This window comes from Sphaeramia orbicularis, chromosome 16 (genome assembly GCF_902148855.1).
Source record: "Sphaeramia orbicularis chromosome 16, fSphaOr1.1, whole genome shotgun sequence".
NCBI classification, from domain to species: domain Eukaryota; kingdom Metazoa; phylum Chordata; class Actinopteri; order Kurtiformes; family Apogonidae; genus Sphaeramia; species Sphaeramia orbicularis.
The window spans coordinates 32,888,540-32,907,114 of NC_043972.1; the positions used below are offsets into that span (position 1 = coordinate 32,888,540).

Genomic DNA, 18,575 nt, shown 5'->3' on the forward strand with positions numbered 1-18,575 from the left:
CTTCCTCTGTTCAAGTTATTAAGCCTTTCATACTTTACTGTAGGTCAACTCGGTCTTTTGAGGCAAATATTCAGTGCTAAAGAAATACACAATAAAACATCAAAACACTCAACATGTATTATGACATCTCACATCGAGCACTTGATCTGAGTTGTTCTAGGTGCTTTCAAGGTGATTTGTGAGATACCATTGAAACAGAATGAAAAAAAAAACATAACGTTGAATGAATATCTGCTACATAACAGTCCTGTCAATGTCATCTGAATCTCGGCATAGCATACATGTTTGGTCCGACCTGCTCCTTCTAGACTAACTCTCCTCTGAGTTCAAAGGGAAGATCAGAATCTCTCTGAGGCTGTTGAATGTCTATGAACTCCTTCCCTCTCTCAGTAACCTGCTGAGACACAGATTACAACTCACTTACTATTACACACATGATGAATTCACATAATTCTATCTACCTTTACCTTTGCTTATGGAATTCTGTTATTAACAGATCATAATAATCTATTTAACCATGAGTGTGAGATGTATTTACAGACCTGAGGGTAAGCTGCTGATTTCCAGTCAGTTCTTTGATGAGGCAATCCATGGTCAAACAAGGATGGAGGGGAAGTGAGGACATCCTGGTACAGACCCACGTCTCTTACCTCTTCGTAGAAGTGACTGTGAGAGTCTACAGGAAGGCAAGGAAATACTTTTATAAATAAAACACATAAGCAGAGTTATAAACAATGAGAGTACACTTCAGTTGGCCGAGTGTGTTGCTACAGGTCAGATAAGGACAGTGTTAGATCCTGTCTTTATCTGGGGTGGATCTCTGCCCATACCATGTCTCCGCATTTCCTCGGGATGTGGGCTGAAAGGAGGCTTGTAGTCGATGGTAGGGTAGTAATAATGGGAACTTTCCTGCGATGAGTAAAACAGAAATGATATTATCAGTTCACTTGGCTTTAACCCTGTAAAACCTGACCCATCAAAAACCAGCCACAAAATTAAATTTTTTGTGGAATTGAGATGTTTATTAGACCTTTTAACAATATCCAAAAGAAACATTTTGCTGTTTCATTCTGTTGCAATATTTTATATCACATTTGATACATTTGGTGTTTTTATAAAACACCTTCTATACCTGCAGTATCAAATTTGATACAAACATCTTTAACACAATTTAACTGTACAATAAAGAATCAATTATCAAGTAACTATACATTGTTTCAGTACATGAAGTACTTATTTTTAAAAAAAATTAATGACAATGTAAATGTTACTCATAATGTAACTTTTTGAAATTACCATAGACTTTCCTTTAAAAAGTGTGTGAATGATTTAATGATAGCAGCCATATTGAAAAAGGAAAAAAAAAAAAAGCCCTTCCGCTGGGTTCAGTGGGATGATGATCCAACAGGGGGCAGAAAACATATATCAGGTCACATACAACAGGTTTTTAACCTCCTAAGACCCAGGAAATGTCAGCAAAGAACAAGCTTTTTTTGTTTTTATTAAATAAGTGCCTATATTGGAAACATCATGATGCAACAATTTTTTCAGATGCAGTTTTTAAAAATTTTATGGAATGTCCTTTGTGGTGGACAGTTTTCTTTTCTTTTTTTTGTATAAAGTTGTGAAACTCTTGTCCACAAATGTGGACACAAAACCCATACCTGGGTCTTCGGAGATTAAGGCAAGTATTGATCTTGTTGATAAGATAGAGGTCTAAGAACCTGGCGTAGCAAATATGATACAAATGGTTTTATAGGGTTAAGTGGTCGTACAGTAGGTGAAGTATTATGAACAGTTGTACCCCCTACACAAAATATTAAACACAAACACAAAATTTAACAGCGATATTTATGGATTATCTGGAGGGTGTTGTGGTCACTGCTGTTCCTTCTTCAGCTTCAGTGTATTAAATTTTAGCTGATTTGAGAGGATTTATTTTTGTGATGTCAATAAAATACAAAACAATGACATGAAAATGATAATACATGTGTTTTCTTTACCTGTATGTAATTAGTGGACATGGGAATTGTCACTGAGCATGAAGCATGACCATGTTGGCTTTTTAAAACTGAAAGTGACCATGTAGAGTGGAGGTGTCAAACACAGGGCCTGTGGGCCAAAAAAAAGCCCATTAAAGGGTCCAATCCATGGGATACATTTGTGAAATGCAAAAATGACACTGAAGACATCAACAGTCAAGGGTGTAAAACATTTTAGTTCAGGACCCACATTCAACCCAATACGATTTCAAGTGGACGTTATAGTTGGCACAACAAATGTTCACACTAATGAATCAGACGTTGATTTAAAAATGATTTTGCACACCCAAACACGAACAAATCACTTTTGTTGCTAATCTTTGACATATCCAAGGGTCTAATCACCATCAATGGTCCATCCACCTACTATTTATTTTACAGAAAATATTCACATTTTTGTGTTTTTTTTAAAAAAATAAATCACTCAGAATTCAAATGATTAAACTGCCATTTAAAGGATTAAAATCCTGAAAACTGTTGAATGTTTGGTAGTTTTGAGCAAGGGGGAAATTGTTTAACAGATTTATGAAAAAAAAGCAAGAAAAAATGTTGACGTATGATGATTTTACAGTAGTTTTTGTGTGCGTGTACATTTTTGTCCACGAAGGTCACCAGAGGATAGTAGATATGAGGAGGGCATACGGGTTAAGTCCATCATTTAAGCTTCAACCTTATCTTCATCCTCACAACTAGATTGTGCTCCGTTTTAGACGATGAAACTTTTAAAATGTCACTGTTTACTGCCACAAGCATGAAAACCAAAACACCATGCACAACCTGTTGTGGTGGAGGAAGAAATCTCAGAGCTAATACCTCAAAACTTGTGCAAATAAACAAAAACTACATCTAAAGGTGAAACACAGAATAGTAAATAGGGGTAAACTGACCCTTTCAGGTATTGTATACGGTATGGATTGCATGATAAAGCGTGCCTCTATGGAGATTTGAGGTCTCATTATATTCCATTCTTGACAGCACAGTACTATCTGTTTTCTTTTACCTCACTCAACAGTTTTCTTCAAGGTTCAAATCCTTGTTGGCCTTTTTAAAGTACAAAATGATAATTTCTCTAAGATCGATGTGTATTTTGAATGCTAATTGTGAGATATTGATCTATGTTCCATCTCTGTGAACAGCTAAAGGTTCCATTAGTTTATGTTTCCATTTTGCTTGTTATGGCTGAATTCTCCACTTCCTCTTCTTGCCAGATCCCTTCAACCCCTACATAACCTCTTTCCTCCTTTCATCTGTTTACTCAACCTTTTCTCTGTCTCTGCATATTTTCTCAATTGCCCTTTTCTCTTCCCCTCATCCCACTCTTCTCTCTCCTCCCCTCTCACATTCTTACCGCGGCATAACTCTCGTAGACATTGCTATCCGTTTCAGATCCGGAGTCGATGAGGAGGGTGCGCTGGGCGGTGGTGTTGATCTTTTCTTTGCTCTCGTACTTATTAGAGTTGCTTACAGTTGACTGACTGGACCTGTATTGACAAATAACGCTTTACATTTGTGTTTCATTCACATGTTGAATCATTTTACAACAATCCCTTAACCTCCCATATTACATCATGTGTTGTATCTGTTTATTGCAGCATTGTGGTGTAAGTTTAATGGTGCTAATATAAATGGATATTGACAGACGCTTGTTGTTTTGCCTGCTTGGCTGTTTTAACAGCTGGGTCAGCCAATGGATCATGTCTCAGACTTCTTAGAGTGGATTGGATGTATGTCTCTTTATTACTTCTACTGCAGTGGCTTAACTTACGCCTCCTCTTCGTTCTTCTTGCCATCCAACACGCTGCCTCCTCTACCCCCTGCTGGGTGAGCAGAAACAGGAGGAAGGAGGCTTTAGTGTTAGGAAATTAGAACTTGAAGAGAGGAGCATCATCTCATAAACACTGAAACTGATCAGCGCAATAAGAAGGCCAGAGAGTGACAGGGGATGAAAGTCAAGTATATTGTGAAAAATCTATGTAAAACCAGAAGGCAGAGAAAGGTGATGAATAAAAAAGAGAAGATAGAAAATAGGAAAACGTGACAGTTAGAATGAAGAACAAATAGAGAGACAGAGGGGAAGATAGAGAAAGGATGTGAAGCTAGCAAATGAGATAAAAGATATAGATAAAACAGAGAAGTGACAGCTCTGAAGGATGAATGAGGCAGGAGGTAGAAGCTTAGAGAATGAGCAGGAGGAGAGGAGACAGAATAGACAGAAAGAGGAACATGCTGAGATTAGAAGACGTGGGAGACAATTGCATCATGGTTCAGTAATCTCTTTAGAGTTGTGCTGAAGAATCAAGACACGATGGAGACAGACGTTGACAGAGGGAACACTTACGTATCACATAGATTAAAGGATGATTACTATTACCTGTCTGACCTTGCCTCTTTTTCCATTTTAGTCCAAAAAAGCAACCCAGTGAATTTAACACCAGCAGGACTCCAAACACTGCTGTGAATGCCACTGTCAAGTAAAGTGTCAGTCCAGCTGGACCTAATTCACAAAAAAATTAGAAGCATTAGATTAATGCATAACAGTGGAAGGTAAAGGAGAAGTAATATTGAAATATGGGGCGATAAAAAGTGACTGAGACAGACCCAACCACTCTCTCAATTGTCTTTATTGATTAAAGACTAGCGGAGGGGAAAAAGTATGGGTGGGAGCCATGACAACCGCTACTCTCATAGAGCAAACATTAAGAGCCTTGGAGGTGCATACATTAACATGATTTAGCCAAATGAAGCTAGCCACTGTGCAAACAGCAATTTCCAACTGCCCTTAAGAGCTTTTGTCAGTGAGTTGAGATAAAATACTTACTTGGTGGGTATGAGTCTTCTTCTGAAACTTCTGAATCTAAGGTCTCTAAAAAAGGACAGATATGAACAAAAAGTTTAATACACGCTGCAATGCACTTATTTTAATGTAACCCTGAGAAGTATGGACAGTTGCATACAGCATTAGTACAAAAAGTATATAATATTTCACCTTTAATCATAATGTTGTGCCTTGAACTTTGACCCTTATTCAGGTCACAGCTTAACCCTTATGCCCTCCTCAAATCTACTATACACTGGTGACCCTCGTGGACAAAAATGTACACACTTTCGAAACACTATTATAAAATCATCATACATCAAAATTTTTTCTTGCTTTTGAAAATTTATTTTTAATCTCTTAAACAGCTTCCGCCCTGCTCAAAACGACGAAACATTCAACAGTTTGCAGGATTTTAAACCTTTAAATGCCTGTGTAACAATTTGAATTCTGAGTGATTTATTTTCAAAAAAAACCCACACGAAATGGAATGTTTTCCATAAAATAAATAGTAGATGGATGAAACACTGGTGGTTATTAGAGTCTTGGATATATCAAAGATTAGCAACAAAATTGATTTAATTGCATTAGTATTTTTTCTGTGGTGTCAGATACTCCCTCTGGTCACTCGTGGACAAAAATGTACACACGTGAAAACTACTATAAAATCATCATACGTCAACATTTTTTCTTACTTTTTTAAAACTTTTTTTTTTTTTTTTTATAAAACTCCTAAACAACTTCCACTCTGCTCAAAACTACCAAACATTCAACAGTTGTCAGGATTTTAATCCTTTAATCAATTAAATCAAATTTTTTGATCATCTTTGACATGTCCTCTGACATACTCACCTCATTCAAAAGCCAACTCTGATCTCACCTCTTCAGATCAACCTACAATACCTGACCCCCTGTTCCACCTTCATCCACCCTTTTCTCATGCGTTTTCTTTTCTATATCTGTCTCTGCCTTTTTGCTTGAGTGTTTGTTCTTTGTTTGCCCTTTTGTATTAACTCTGTATCTGTTCCATAACTACATTTGCCCTCTTGTTGTGTGTTTGTTCCTTGGCTGCTTATTGTAAAGTGTCTTTGAGTACCTAGAAAAGCACTATATAAAACCAATGTATAATAATAATAATAATAATAATAATAATAATAATAATAATAATAATAATAATTATTATTATTATTATTATTATTATTATTATTATTATTATCCATAACTCTAATAACCACCAATGTTTCATCCACCTATTTATTTTGTGGAAAATATTATTTTTTTTTGGTAGGGTTTTTTGTAATAAATCACTCAGAATTGAAATGATTAATCTGGCATTTAAAGGGTTAAAATCCTGAAAACTGTTGAATGTTTGGTAGTTTTGAGCAGGGAGAAAGTTGTTTAAGAGATTTTTTTTTTTTAAAAACAAAGAAAAATAATGATGTATGATGATTTTATAGCAGTTTTTTTTGTGCGTGTACATTTTTGTACACGAGAGTGGCCAGAGGGTGCAAGATGCATTATGGGAAAATAAAACACAACCAAGAGTAAAAGATGCTGGATTTCAAAAATATAACTCAAAATAAACATTCCTGCCAAATTTCATGCCAACAGCTGAAACACAGCCAAAAAAAGGATCAGGAAATGAAAAAAAAAATGGGAAAAATGTACATAAATGCACAGAGGAGGACCTAAGGGTAAAAGTTTGAAGTTTGAAAGAAGTACAGTAACAAAGAGTAAGTAACTGAGAAATGATTAACTTAAAAAATATACAAGGTGTTACCAAATATGTAAAAAGTCACTTAGATAAAACATTATTCTGTAGCTTTAATTGCTTTTGGTTTTCAGATGAATTTAGTATTCAAAGATACATTTTCTTTTTTTTTAAGACATGAAAAAGTGATTTTAGCAAAAAAAAAAAAAAAAAAAGAAAAAAAAAAGAAAATTGGGACATAGAAGACAAAAACATATGTTCCTGTTACAGAGCGTATTATCCAATATACACCTACTAATATCTAAAAACTGAAGCAGCAAGACAAAGCACCTGTGACATATACCCTGCTGCTCAGAGGATTTTGGAAACCAATAGCCAGAACAGCACCTTGGCTTACATCTTGCAAAATGTGTAGGACATTTGGTGTATTTTAAGCATAGTGCATTTGAGATATGATGTATTAGGATATCTCTATCACATTAAATAGTAGTATGTGTATTGGAGCGAAGGGACAGACTTTTCACTGTCACCCTGGGGTTACTCCAAACTGACCCTTGGTGGTGATGGTCAGTACTGCATTACTGTCAGCATAGCTACTCTCTCCAATTGCATTGATAGCATTGACAGAGAAGTTGTAGGTGGTATTAGGCTGCAAGCCAGTCACAGTAAATGTTGCTTCTCCAGGAGGAAACACATCCATGTACAGGAAACTGACTGACCGATCCCAGCGGTACCTGTCAATCAAGAGGCATAATGTTGTGTTTAGATTAGAGTTTTTCAATGAAAGGGGGTAAATCCTAAAGACACAGCTTTTATGGCGTGTTACCTTATGCGAAATCTCTGCTGCAAGCCACCATCAAAGCCAGGGATCCACTCCAGAGTGACTGAATTGTGAGAGACACTGACTTGCCGGAATGAGGATGGAGGATCTGGGTGATCTGAGGGCAAAAGAAACAAAGAGAAGTTCAAAAAGCAAATATACTCATATATTTATGAGAATACTGATCAAGAGCAGAAAGCTCTCACTTGACAGGTGGCTATTTAAAAAGGCTTCAGGTGCTCAGAAATTGAAATGTGTGCTGGGAGATAATCGAGTGATTATATCCACTGTGCCTGAAATCACACTAGCCCCCCCTGGCCTATAGACCTGCTTCCCCTGCAGCCTAAAGATAGTACTAAAATAATTCTAAAAGTGACTAAAGTTCTGATGTGCCTCTGAATGGAAATACAATTAGGAATAAAACTTTTCCATTTAGTTTCTTTTCTACAAAAACATGAAACAACAGCCTCAAGGCAAAGTGTTTAATTTGTGGTGGATTTTGGTAGGATAATTTCCACATGTTTTCAGGCTGTGACATTTATTACATAAGTTTTTGTGTAAGTATTTTACGTCTGGAAGATTTAATAAAGAAAAATAGCAATAACTGCTGGTGATAAATAATGAAAAATAGTGAATAAAATTAAATCAAGGGTGGAAAAAACTTATCACCATGGTCAAAACATGTTTGTGAACCTCTAAAGCCTCATTCTGTTTATCTCGCCTTCATCACAGTTTATTCCTCAGGGTTTCTAAGAATATGTTGTTTTTTTGTTTTTGTTTTTCCTACGGCAGCTTTTTATTTTAGCACTGCATTGCTCCTTATCTGCTTCTTTATGTTGAGCTTTGTTGTATGAATGATTAAGAAACACGGGCAGAGTGGAGGCTGATCCTTCTCAGAACAAAGTGGCTGAGTTGTCCATTATCCACCCAAAGTCGTGCGATGGAGGATGAAGCCTCTTGATTATTATCAATATTCTGAACAAAGATCAAAGAAGGATAACCAGGCCTTCAGTCTGACATGAGGCGCTTCTTCAGTCAGGGTAGTGTAGGGAAAGTGGATTATTTTGCATTTGGAGCATAGAAAAAAGATGAGTGTTTAGGGGGGCAGAGGCAGAGATAGTCAAGGGGAGAAGGAGGACGGATAGACGAACAGCAACATAAGAAGGGGATGCTCTGCTCATCTCTGGCTCCAGGCTGCAGCTCCGTTTGCAGAGTAAATATCCCACTATCAGCTCCACTCATAAGATTCCAGGGCAAAGAGGTCAGCCTTATTTGGATCTCGTCTCCTTCAAATCCAAAAAGCACCATGCTAGGAGAAAAAAAAAAACTATTTTCCTCTCGGGCTCTCAAATGATAAGGAAGCATATAAAATTTATTATCACTGCGTCAGATTAATTATGAATATTCACTGCACTGAAAAAAATGACTGGGGAAAAACAGGCTGAATATTGGATTGTATTTTATGGTTTTTATAGTAAACATTAAATGTGTCCAATGAAGGCTGTGGGCCGTCGCTGAGAGCAGGACTATGTTGATAATGGAAGAGGGGGTGGGGGGTGCCAGGATACATTGGTAGCTTGAAGGCGGAAAAGTCTAAGCGCACCAGGAGAGCTAAGCATATCACTGCAGCATTATCTGAGAGAGAAGTGAAGTAGCGCTATAGGCTCAATGATAAGGTAGAGATACAGCACTGGAATAAGTTCCTTAAAGGGCTGACACTCAGGAGCAACAACTCTCTCCAGTTTACAGAATTCTGCATGTTCAATGGGCCTCCCACACTATTGTAATGTTGCTGGAAAAGGCTGATAAAGCTTGGACAAGGCAGCACAGACACAATTATTCTGAGATGCTGCCAAATTAGAACCAAAGGAAAATGTGTGCTTCACTGCCAAGTACGTGATATGAATAATCTGTGCATGTTGAGAGTCCTAACGGCCGACTTTGATCATTTGGCAGCCATTTAAAGCTGCACCAGGTGAGTTTTGGACACTAGGTGGCAGAAAGTTCTAGAAAGCAACACAATCCTGATATATTATTTGCTTAGCTGGAGCAAAAAATGACTCGCACCTCTTACAATGGAGCGCTTTTCAGCCACATGGTGATATCAAGTCTACCCTTCAGCTATAGCTTTGGTGCTTTAGTTACTAGTTACAAGGTCTTTGTCAGGGTTTCTGTCTTGCTAGATTTGTTTACCACTCAGTCTGCCTACTTACTTGAAGCTGCGCATGACTTTCATCACCAATTTTTCATCAAATCTGTAATCACAAATCCGTAAATCTTCCCGTGATCACTCACCTGACTCTCTTCCCTTACGGTGAACAATTTCAAAGCGTACTCCATCATAAACAATCCATTTGTTTACAAACAGAGCCGGTAGGTCTGCAGCTGCAGTAGCAAGAGGCAATGAAGTCGTTTTCGTGTTTGTTGCCGCTGCGGCCATAATGCGGCTGCGTGGAGCTCTGCTTCTCACAATGCATGTTGTGACAAATTTCGAAAAATGCCCAAGAGACCTACCAGCTTATTGTTTATGGTGGAGTACACTTTGAAATTGTTTACTGTGAGGGAAGAGAGTCAGGTGCATAATCACAGAAAGACTTACGGATTTGTGATACTCAATTTGACTTGGGTTTTACAGATTTAATAAAGAATTGATGATGAAAGTCATACGCAGCTTTAAAAGGGTTATGCAGCACTGATATTTCAAGCTATCATCAGGATAACCAAATCCACAGACTAAAATATGAAGCTCATTGTTTATACACATCTGTAATATGGTACCATCAAGTTTTTTTTCCTCTCATTTTGACAGTCATTCCAAATAAAACTGGCTTTTAATCTTCACACGGTGGGTCAGCTGATAGTTTCCATTGTAGTTCTGTTAGCTTAGCTCTGTTTGGACAGAAACCAGCCAATGTAAGACCACAAATCACTTCCATGTTCTGTACAGTTTGTCCAAACAAGGTCAGAATGATCATAGTTTGGTCTGGATCGTGGATAAACAAACAACGACCTTAGCAAAGATAATAACTGATCACTTTCTGATGCTTTGATCAAAGGCCCAGTGGTGTTAGTTTTCCTCACCATGAGACACTGACTCACTACTCCCTCTAGTGGTCAAATAAATCCAACAGTCCTTTGGTGTAAAAGTGTTCAGTGCATAACTCAATCAATCCAGTCCTTCGGCATAACTTCAGACCTCTTCATTATGAACACTCTATTGATACTTTTAGGTCATTAAAAAAAACGAAACATTATAACAGACAAATACTTCATATAGCTCCTTTAAAACTTCCATAAGCATTACTTTGAAAAAAAAGGCCACTCTTCTCTGTCCTAAGCAGAAACTGTATATAAAGATGGACAATATGATGCTGCTTCATTTTAATCTGGAAAAATGAAGCTGGAATAACACATTTAAGGGAGCTGCCGTGCTTCCATACCAGCCGCAGAGTCTACATAGTTGGGATGCATCTGATGGATCTTGAGAGCAAAAGACCATTACAGCTCTGAATCTCATTTTCATACCTACCCCTCTGGGATTGGACAGACTCAACTGTCAGAGACTAATTTTATTAAAGCTTGTATACCAGGTTGAGGTGGAGAAGTCTTGTCTGCTCTAAAACCACTTGAATTACAATATGCTGAAAGGTTATTGTGGAATTTTTGCCCAGTGATGCCAAAAATTACTGCCTACTGAAGCTTTACGTTCTGTCTCAACCATTTTATATTTCACTGGTAGCATGTACTTGTGTGCACGTTTTGTGTTTGTAATTTGCGACCAGCAGTGTTTAGATTGAGGTGAAATGTGGTGATGACAGCACTAAGGTTTGTGTATTCTGTCCACAGGTCATATAATTGGAATAATTGGTTAAGATTTGTTAAAAGCTGTGCAAAGATGTAAATGGTCAGTGTTAATGTTAGTATCCCTTTTACAAAAGAGGGACTAATCTGATACAATCATGAAAACAGTATTTAATTGTAAACATTTAGTTCATGTAGTGTCATTTTCACAAGGAAAACACGTAAATCAGATAGACATAGATACTTGTGCTGACGAGCTGGATGTCTAGCTTGTCTTCTCCGAGTGAGTTGTGAGCAGTGCAGGTGAAGACAGCATAGTCCAGCAGTGCGCTCACATTTACCACTTGAACTGTGCTGGTGTGGAAGGAGCCCTCCCTCATAGTCCTCTGCTCATACCTGCAGCACACACACATAAATGCACATACGCACATAGATGCTCACACACACACACGCACACACACACACACACACACACACACAAATGCACACACATACACACACACACACATCCCCATACACACAAAGAAAGAGAGATAAAGCCTGAGCAGGCAGACAGCAGGGATTGTGATGTCCTGCAGATTGCACTAAGTCACCCAATTTCACACATCAAAGAAGCATTAAACAGGTATTTGCATAGTGAAAAGCAAAGTATGAAATGCACTAAATCTGGATTTAGTGGTGAAATAGTTAGAAATAGTGAAAGAATATATTACATTTGAGTAGACCCTAATCTAATTGTGGGGATTCATCAATATGTAACCATATGCTGACACCAGCACCAAAGTTAATAGTCACAATAATGGAAAGAAAAAACTTTAAAATACAATGTCTAGCTTCTAACCTGGGGTTTGCAAAGTCCATGAGTGCACCATTTTTTTCCCATGAGAAATGAACACGCGGAATACCCTCAGCCTGACAGATCAGCTCAGCTGTACTGGTGGCATCTCCTCTACTTGCAACCTTCCTCCACTGGACTCCCTTTTGAATCTCTGGTTTGACTAAGACCAAGAAGACATGGGGGGTTATTCATGCAGAGACAACAAACAATATTAAATGAATGTATGCAATTTTATCATCAGGTAAATCTTTATGTATGCTTTGTTTCCAAATAATACAAGGACTATATAAAAAGAACTCACACTGCACTACCAGCTGCACATCTGCACTGGCAGAAGGTGCCATGCCATTATCAGCTATGCACTGGTAAAGGCCAGCATGTGCACGAGTCACGTCACGAATGGTCAGAATGCCTGATTCATCTTCCTGGATTTCCTCTCCCATCTCCACCTCCCCTTCTCCCTGTGGAAGACAAAGTGAGGGGGAATAAGTCGGGGACAGCAGCTATCCTTCAATAGTCTTGCACCTTTTTCCTGGAGCTAGGAGGCTGTATAAGAGCAAAGCTGGTAGACAGTGAGGGAGAACTGGGCAGGAAACTATCAGAGCTTGAGGTAGGGATGGAAAGGGCGTCTAGGGAACAAGGTCTGGGGACAGAGAAAGATAATGCCAAGGGTTAGAGAATCACAGGGAAAGAGAAAAGGAGGGGCTGTGCAGGTTAAAAGCGGACACACAGTACTGCCAGGGGGTGGGTTAGACTGAAGGAGGCATCAGTAGATACGGAGACCACGGTGCATTGACAAATGTGCCCTTTAGTCACGCAGCAGTAATGAAAGCTATTTTTCTGGATTTGGACGGAGTGTGGAGCATGGAGAGGTGGGGTGGAAGGATAGTTAGAGCCGGTGAATTATGGTGCGTTGGTGCATTTAGAAAGGCCAGTGATAAACGGCAAGAATCACTAAAATAATAGAAAAGAAGTCAGGTAAAAGAAAGATAATTCAGAAGATGACTGTTTTTCTGTGCTTCTGGGTGTGTGTGTGTGTGTGTGTGTGTGTGTATGTGTGTGTGTGTGTGTGTGTGTGTGTGTGTGTATGTGTGCTGCTCTCACCAGCCATTTCCAAGAAAACATGTCAGATATAATGGGGTTAGCATCTGCCACACATATCAGGTCTGCTGTTTCCCCAAGGTTCACATACACAGGGTCTTTCTCTGCTTTAACACTGGGAGCATCTGAGTGTAAGAAAAAGGGACAAGCCAAAGCAGGAACCAAAGGTTAACATGCCAACGTGGGACAAATCATTTACCAAGCCATTAAACAGACATGCTGCATTGCTATAATTACTCTTCCACTCATTTGCTTTTGAACTTGTTCATAACTCTGACCTAATTGGCCCCTGTGTTCCAGATACATTAACCTCCCTATATGTTGGAGCATCACAGATGCTTTAGTGAACCAGACTAAGAATAGGTCACCACAAGACTTCTACTGACAGCATTTCCCAAATTGAACAAAGGCAGACTGGCCAATTCTCACTCCTTTGACTCTTCACTTCATCCATCTCTTCCTCACTTCAAATGATCACCCTCCACTGCAGAGGGTTCTAACAGCATGGTTCCTCTTCTTGTCTTTATTCACCTCTGCAAACTTTTTATGCATCCCGAGGGTGCCATCTCCTCGCAACAATAAGACCATTAGTGCCTACTTGTCTAAACCTATGTTCACACTCAAAGAACAGCAGTGGAAAACACCAGAGAGACACACACCTCTGGGTTAGTTGGGATCCAACCATGTTGGCCTGCTAACCAAGACCGACATTGTTAAGTGGGCTACACCGCCACCCATAAAAGCTACTACAATGCTCCATACATAATAAATATCTACAACTGTCAAGCCCAGTCAGGTCAGGGCGGCAGAATCCATTAGGCTTGTACCATGGGCTTTGGTGAAACAGACAGACCTACATTTTCAACATTTCCATTATTAAATCATCACTATAGGGGCAGGGGACCTGGAGCTGGAGGCTGGGCCTGGGGCAGCTGTGGAGGTCCATGGTCTTGCATGGACGCCTAATGAATGAGGCATGTTTGGTGGGTAGAGGCTGAAAGTCAATGCTACCGTCTGGTTGCATCTGAGTGTCTATGGATTTGCTCATGGTTGTGATAGAGAATGACTTTAGATGTTCAAAAACATGTTCACAGTCTACAGATTCAAATGTAAAAAATATCAAAAGTTCTATAGGCTATTTAATGGAAAACTACAGATAGGAGGATAATTGATTGCAGTCATTTGTCTTCGGGATCAAATGTAACTCTGTAACACTTGAAAGATGGTGAAATCAGAATATATGTATGGGATTATGTAGTTGTGTGCATGTTCTTACACTGTACATCCAGCATGATGGTGGTGTGGCTGACACCCTCTTCATTTGCACACTCAATATTGTAAGCTCCGGCTTCTTTCCTCGTCACATTCTCAATCACCAGGGTGAACTCATCTGGCCACTGGATGCGTAGATCCCTCTCTTTGCAGAAAAATCACACGCACACACACACACACACACACACACACACACACACACACACACACACACACACACAGACACACACACACAGTCACACATGCACACATGCAAACCAATGGTAAATTAAGCATTCATTACACGCTCATCAACTGCATGTCCTCTGGCCACTGGTCTCTAAGTGACATCTAATCCTGCATTATTGATTGGCCTGGCTGGATTCCCACTTCAAGCCAACAATAGGCTGAGTGAGAGACACCTTCTGCACTACAGCACTCTAAATGAAATAGGTGGGTTCCCACATTCAGGATATAGTAATTTTATGTCAGAGTCTGCGTATGATGGTGCAAACAGAGTTAACAGAGAAAGAGAGTGGGTGCAAGAGGGCCCTGCTGACACCGGCCTGGAGGAGAAGCCAGGTTTAGAATCGTTGTGTTGTATTCAGAGAGACAGCAATCCTCATTTAGACTGCATACATTAGAGCCATAATGAGAATCACATTTGGCAGGGTCCCATGCTGGCTAACCTGCCATGTTTTATTCAGACCCTGAATGGCAGAGCTGAGTGCTTACTTGCTGGCTCAGCTCAACTAGGACCTGGTTTATAGAGCCATCACACAGCCCTAGATCACCTTTGACCAGCTTCTCCCTGCGGTGCTGCCAAATGCAGGAAACCTCCTCTGGGTTCGCTGAGACCAGCAGTGGGATGGTTGCCATGTCATCTTCCGCCACCTGGATCTGCATCGGCTGATCTGGCCTAAACTCTGGTGGGTCTGGCACAGGAAAAGAACAAGAATACAGTTAAGTTATATTTGAACCAAAAATGCAGGAGTAGAAGCACAAATGCAAACTCAGGCCCAGAGAATGTCAAAAAGCAGCGAGCGAAAACACGAAGACACACAAAATATGTTGAGCATAAAACACAGAGAGAGACACTAATGAGAGTCAAACCAGTAGAAAGTCGACATCTCACCAATAATTCCAAATCTAACCAACTTCACACACTTTGACGATGGGGGAGGAAGGCAATACGGGAGGGAGAGGGACAGGCATTAAAATGACGAGTGACAGTACTGTTGTCCAACTGCAGCTCTGCACAAACACACAGTGACATTCCTTCATGCTCATACACAGTACCAAGCTTTGAAGCAGTGGCTGGCTGCTGCCTGTGAAATGGCATCAAAGACAAACATGGCCAGGCAGCAAAGCAAATGCACAATTAGGACACACTGCCGCAGAGCTCAACAGACCCACAAATCACAACAAAGGTTTCCAGTAAACAAAAAACGACACATACACATACTATACACTGACATTTCTGTGCAGAAGTACACCAACAAAGCAGCGAACATCTGCACCATTATAGATCATCATTATGCATCGTTTAAGATTTATGCAAGGCATAATTCTTGGTCATTTGCCAAGAAGAAAAAAACAATAAAACAAGCAAACCAGGAAAGGAAAAAAAAATTACACAGTTCATATCTACTTACAAAGCACACTGAGTTTGAAGAATGTTTTGGCCCCCTCAGGTAGTTCAGCACTGGAGGACTGGCAAATAACCCTCTGATTGTGATGCTGTGATGTCATATTCAGTGACAGAGAACTGCTCACTGAAAAACCACCATACGCTGCCTTCTTGTGCGGCTGATTCACCCCCTGGAACCTAGGACACAAATCCCGTCCAACAGGTTTAATTAACAGACTTAGAGTTTAACAACCAGTCATGCACATTGCCTCATTTAACCGGATAAATATCACTCATTCAGTCTGATTTTGACAGTGAATTGCCAAACCCGAGTGGGCCCAGGCTCCAAGAGATGTTGGCTCTAGGGTTACTGCTTCCAGACTCGCACTCCAAAGTTATCATCTGGCCCTGATGGAACTGCTCCTCTTTGGCAGTGATCTTCATGGTTATTGCAGGAACTGGGGAATAGTGGTGTAAACAGGAAAACACACTTCTGAATCACTGACAATGTCAAGATGAATAATATTAAATGTTATAGTTGTGTGAATTTGCTCATAATGAATCTATTTCTTTGCTGTTTTGCTTTTCTTTTAGCAGAGTTTCTACAATAAATATCAGGCTGTGCTTATCTGTTGGAACTCACACTGAACTCTCAGCTTAGTTTGGGCTGAAATTGTTTTCTCTGCCTCATTTGTAGCATCACAACGGTAGGTAGCCATGTTGTCACTTGCAGTCAGGACCAGTACCAGCTCTTGAGCGACACCCTTATCAAAGGAGGTCTGTTTCAGTGCACTCATCACAGGCTGTCCATTCTGTAACAGGAAGGCTGTATGTTATACACAGAGGTCTATATAGTCTGGACAAACACAGAAAACATGGAATTAGTTACAGTGAACCTTGAACCAGGATAGAGTCCCAGGTGGATTTCCTCCACTTGAGAAGCAGATTAGACGGACTTTTGTCCCTGAGCGTAGTGGAACGTCTTGAGGAGGGACATGAAGCCACACCTTTTGCGGGGGGTCTGTCATTAAAGAATCATCAAAACATTAATTTTCATTCATTTGATTTTAGAAATAAATGACTGTGCATCAGCTTTGAATTTATACCAGCTGAACAAATCAGTTTCTTCTAACATAACAAAAAACAGAGACATTTTCCCTTTTAAACTGCAATGATGATATGCTTTATAGTGTAAAACATATTGTACCTTTATTGTACCATTAAATATCAGTCTCCTGGGTGTTGATTACACCTACTAAAGACTTATTTTCACTCACAGTAGACAGAGAGTTCAGCAGACTTGGACTTGGAGACTTTTGTGCCTATGTTGAAAGCCACACAGGTGAGTTTCATGCCATTATCCTCCCTAGAGACCTGATGGGTTACATTGGACATGGTTGTCATCCCACCATTCTCTCCCTGCAGAGAACAAATTACACATGTCAATTCAGTCAGGAGACAGAGATGATTGGTGTCTGGCATTTTTACTCTAAGTAGACGAAAAATCAGGGAGAAAAACAACCCACATTGGACCGTCTTGGTAAATACAGATGGCAAATTAGTTGCTGTAATAACTGATGTTGTGCATGGTCTACAATAAATAAACATATTCATCTGACTCGAGTCATTTTGCACCTGCCTGATGGTGGTCATGCCTATGCAGCACATCTAGTTATTAAAGCTATTATTGTGGTGATTACTGTAAAAGCCACAGTCTGAAAGAGTAACAAAGACTCTGGACAGGAGCGTCAGTCTTCATTAACCCCACACTGTTTCAGATGCATTAAAGCTCACACACAGCACACCGAGTGCCATGTGTAAGATCAAATGAAAATGCTGCTGCCAGATGAATAAAGAGCTTGTTTAATAATGCTCATCTTCTGTGTCAGCTTTTATTCACTTTGATCTTATTAGCATACACAAAAGAGAAGAAGAGCAGCAGAGTAGTCTTTGTGGAATCGGCTGCTGATTCATTTGTGAAGCAGCAGCAGATCTATTCACTGACTTCTCATGGTCATACCATTTTCTTTCATTGACAGAGGTGTACATGAGGTCAAATTTCATGTTGAAGATTTTTAGATAGAAAATTCAGTGGAAAGTATTTTAATGACTTTTTGTTTGCACCCTAAATCAATCTTGACTTGAGGGCAATGCTTTTAACTTATGCATTGATGAGGAAAATAAACCAGTCTTAAGAATCTCTAAAGTGACTTCATAGAACTCATTGTATACATTACCTCCTCCTTATAAAGGCATATTATATATATATATATATATATATATATATATATATGTATGCTGTAGCCTCACCTCTTCAACAGTGGAAGTGGAATTGAGCTCTGTGTTTCCCAGCCACCAGCGAATCTGGACAGGGGGATTACTAGATGAAGCATAGCAGCTCAGATCCAACTCCTGCCCCTCAATGGCTGCGAAGGACCCCAACAGCATCACCTCCACAGGATCAACTGATTTACATGTACATGTACACATGCACACATACAAAAGCAAGTCAGTAAAAATATCTCCCTGTGAATAGTACATTCAACAGCTACCTATTCTGATCACA

The 18,575-nt window shown here is 39.6% G+C and overlaps 1 protein-coding gene across 1 annotated transcript in view; it reads right to left on the reverse strand.

Moving 5' to 3' along the window:
• nphs1 (NPHS1 adhesion molecule, nephrin) overlaps window positions 1-18,575 on the reverse strand; it is a 42,590-nt gene continuing 24,015 nt past the window's right edge. Inside the window, exons 9-29 of the mRNA XM_030158357.1 lie at window positions 18,320-18,474; window positions 17,287-17,428; window positions 16,906-17,030; window positions 16,653-16,821; window positions 16,338-16,467; window positions 16,035-16,207; window positions 15,174-15,314; window positions 14,405-14,545; window positions 13,132-13,253; window positions 12,329-12,488; window positions 12,031-12,187; window positions 11,434-11,585; window positions 7,395-7,506; window positions 7,121-7,302; window positions 4,861-4,905; window positions 4,414-4,536; window positions 3,808-3,859; window positions 3,391-3,523; window positions 831-909; window positions 543-676; window positions 1-394 (exon numbers count right to left, since the gene is read on the reverse strand). Coding sequence (XP_030014217.1) covers window positions 305-394; window positions 543-676; window positions 831-909; window positions 3,391-3,523; window positions 3,808-3,859; window positions 4,414-4,536; window positions 4,861-4,905; window positions 7,121-7,302; window positions 7,395-7,506; window positions 11,434-11,585; window positions 12,031-12,187; window positions 12,329-12,488; window positions 13,132-13,253; window positions 14,405-14,545; window positions 15,174-15,314; window positions 16,035-16,207; window positions 16,338-16,467; window positions 16,653-16,821; window positions 16,906-17,030; window positions 17,287-17,428; window positions 18,320-18,474 — 2,717 coding nt within the window. The 3' untranslated portion in view covers window positions 1-304. The remainder of the gene's footprint in view (window positions 395-542; window positions 677-830; window positions 910-3,390; window positions 3,524-3,807; window positions 3,860-4,413; window positions 4,537-4,860; window positions 4,906-7,120; window positions 7,303-7,394; window positions 7,507-11,433; window positions 11,586-12,030; window positions 12,188-12,328; window positions 12,489-13,131; window positions 13,254-14,404; window positions 14,546-15,173; window positions 15,315-16,034; window positions 16,208-16,337; window positions 16,468-16,652; window positions 16,822-16,905; window positions 17,031-17,286; window positions 17,429-18,319; window positions 18,475-18,575) is intronic.